We start from the raw sequence: 544 nt of genomic DNA, 5'->3' as shown, positions 1-544 counted from the left end.
TAGAGAGCCCGAGAAAGACCCGTAAACGGAAGAATAAGAAGAACAAGAAGAAAGCCAAACGCAAGAAGCAAGGGAAGAAAGAGAGGACGAAGGAAGACCCTCTGGAAGACGAAGACGGGTCCCTGGAGAGGATTCCGAGGTCGGCCTGGACGCCCTCGAGCAGCAGCTATCGAGGGAGCTCCCGACGCAGCTACCACCGCACCAGGTACTACACGGTGAGTCGAGGGCGTCCTTCGCGGAGGAAGCAGTACCGGGTCACCATCTCGCGCCACAACCCGCCGGCCCGAACCCCTACCCCCGCCAAGCCCCAGCGCGAACCGGTCACCAGTTCGTCCCAGTCGCGCGGACACAACGAAATCATCCCCCGCAAGCCGTCGAAACACGTGCCGGAGAGCTCCAAGGAGGTCTACTATCCCTCCAAGACGTTCGGCTTCTTGAACCCGAAGCCTGCGAAGCCCGAGGCTGAAGAAGCACCGACGACACCCTCCCCAAGCCACGACCGGCGAGAGCTCTTTGTGCTGAAGGTCAGGAGTAGTGCCTGTTG

The 544-nt window shown here is 60.8% G+C and overlaps 1 protein-coding gene across 1 annotated transcript in view; it reads left to right on the top strand.

The window, feature by feature from the left end:
* The window catches only part of LOC119590552, a gene marked incomplete in the record, with an annotated part of 10,832 nt that overhangs the window by 2,088 nt on the left and 8,200 nt on the right, over window positions 1-544 (top strand). The window contains 1 exon segment of the mRNA XM_037939209.1: window positions 1-524. Coding sequence (XP_037795137.1) covers window positions 1-524 — 524 coding nt within the window.

Source organism: Penaeus monodon, chromosome 27 (assembly GCF_015228065.2).
Source record: "Penaeus monodon isolate SGIC_2016 chromosome 27, NSTDA_Pmon_1, whole genome shotgun sequence".
In the NCBI taxonomy this organism is placed as follows: domain Eukaryota; kingdom Metazoa; phylum Arthropoda; class Malacostraca; order Decapoda; family Penaeidae; genus Penaeus; species Penaeus monodon.
This window is presented reverse-complemented; position numbering and strand designations above follow the sequence as displayed.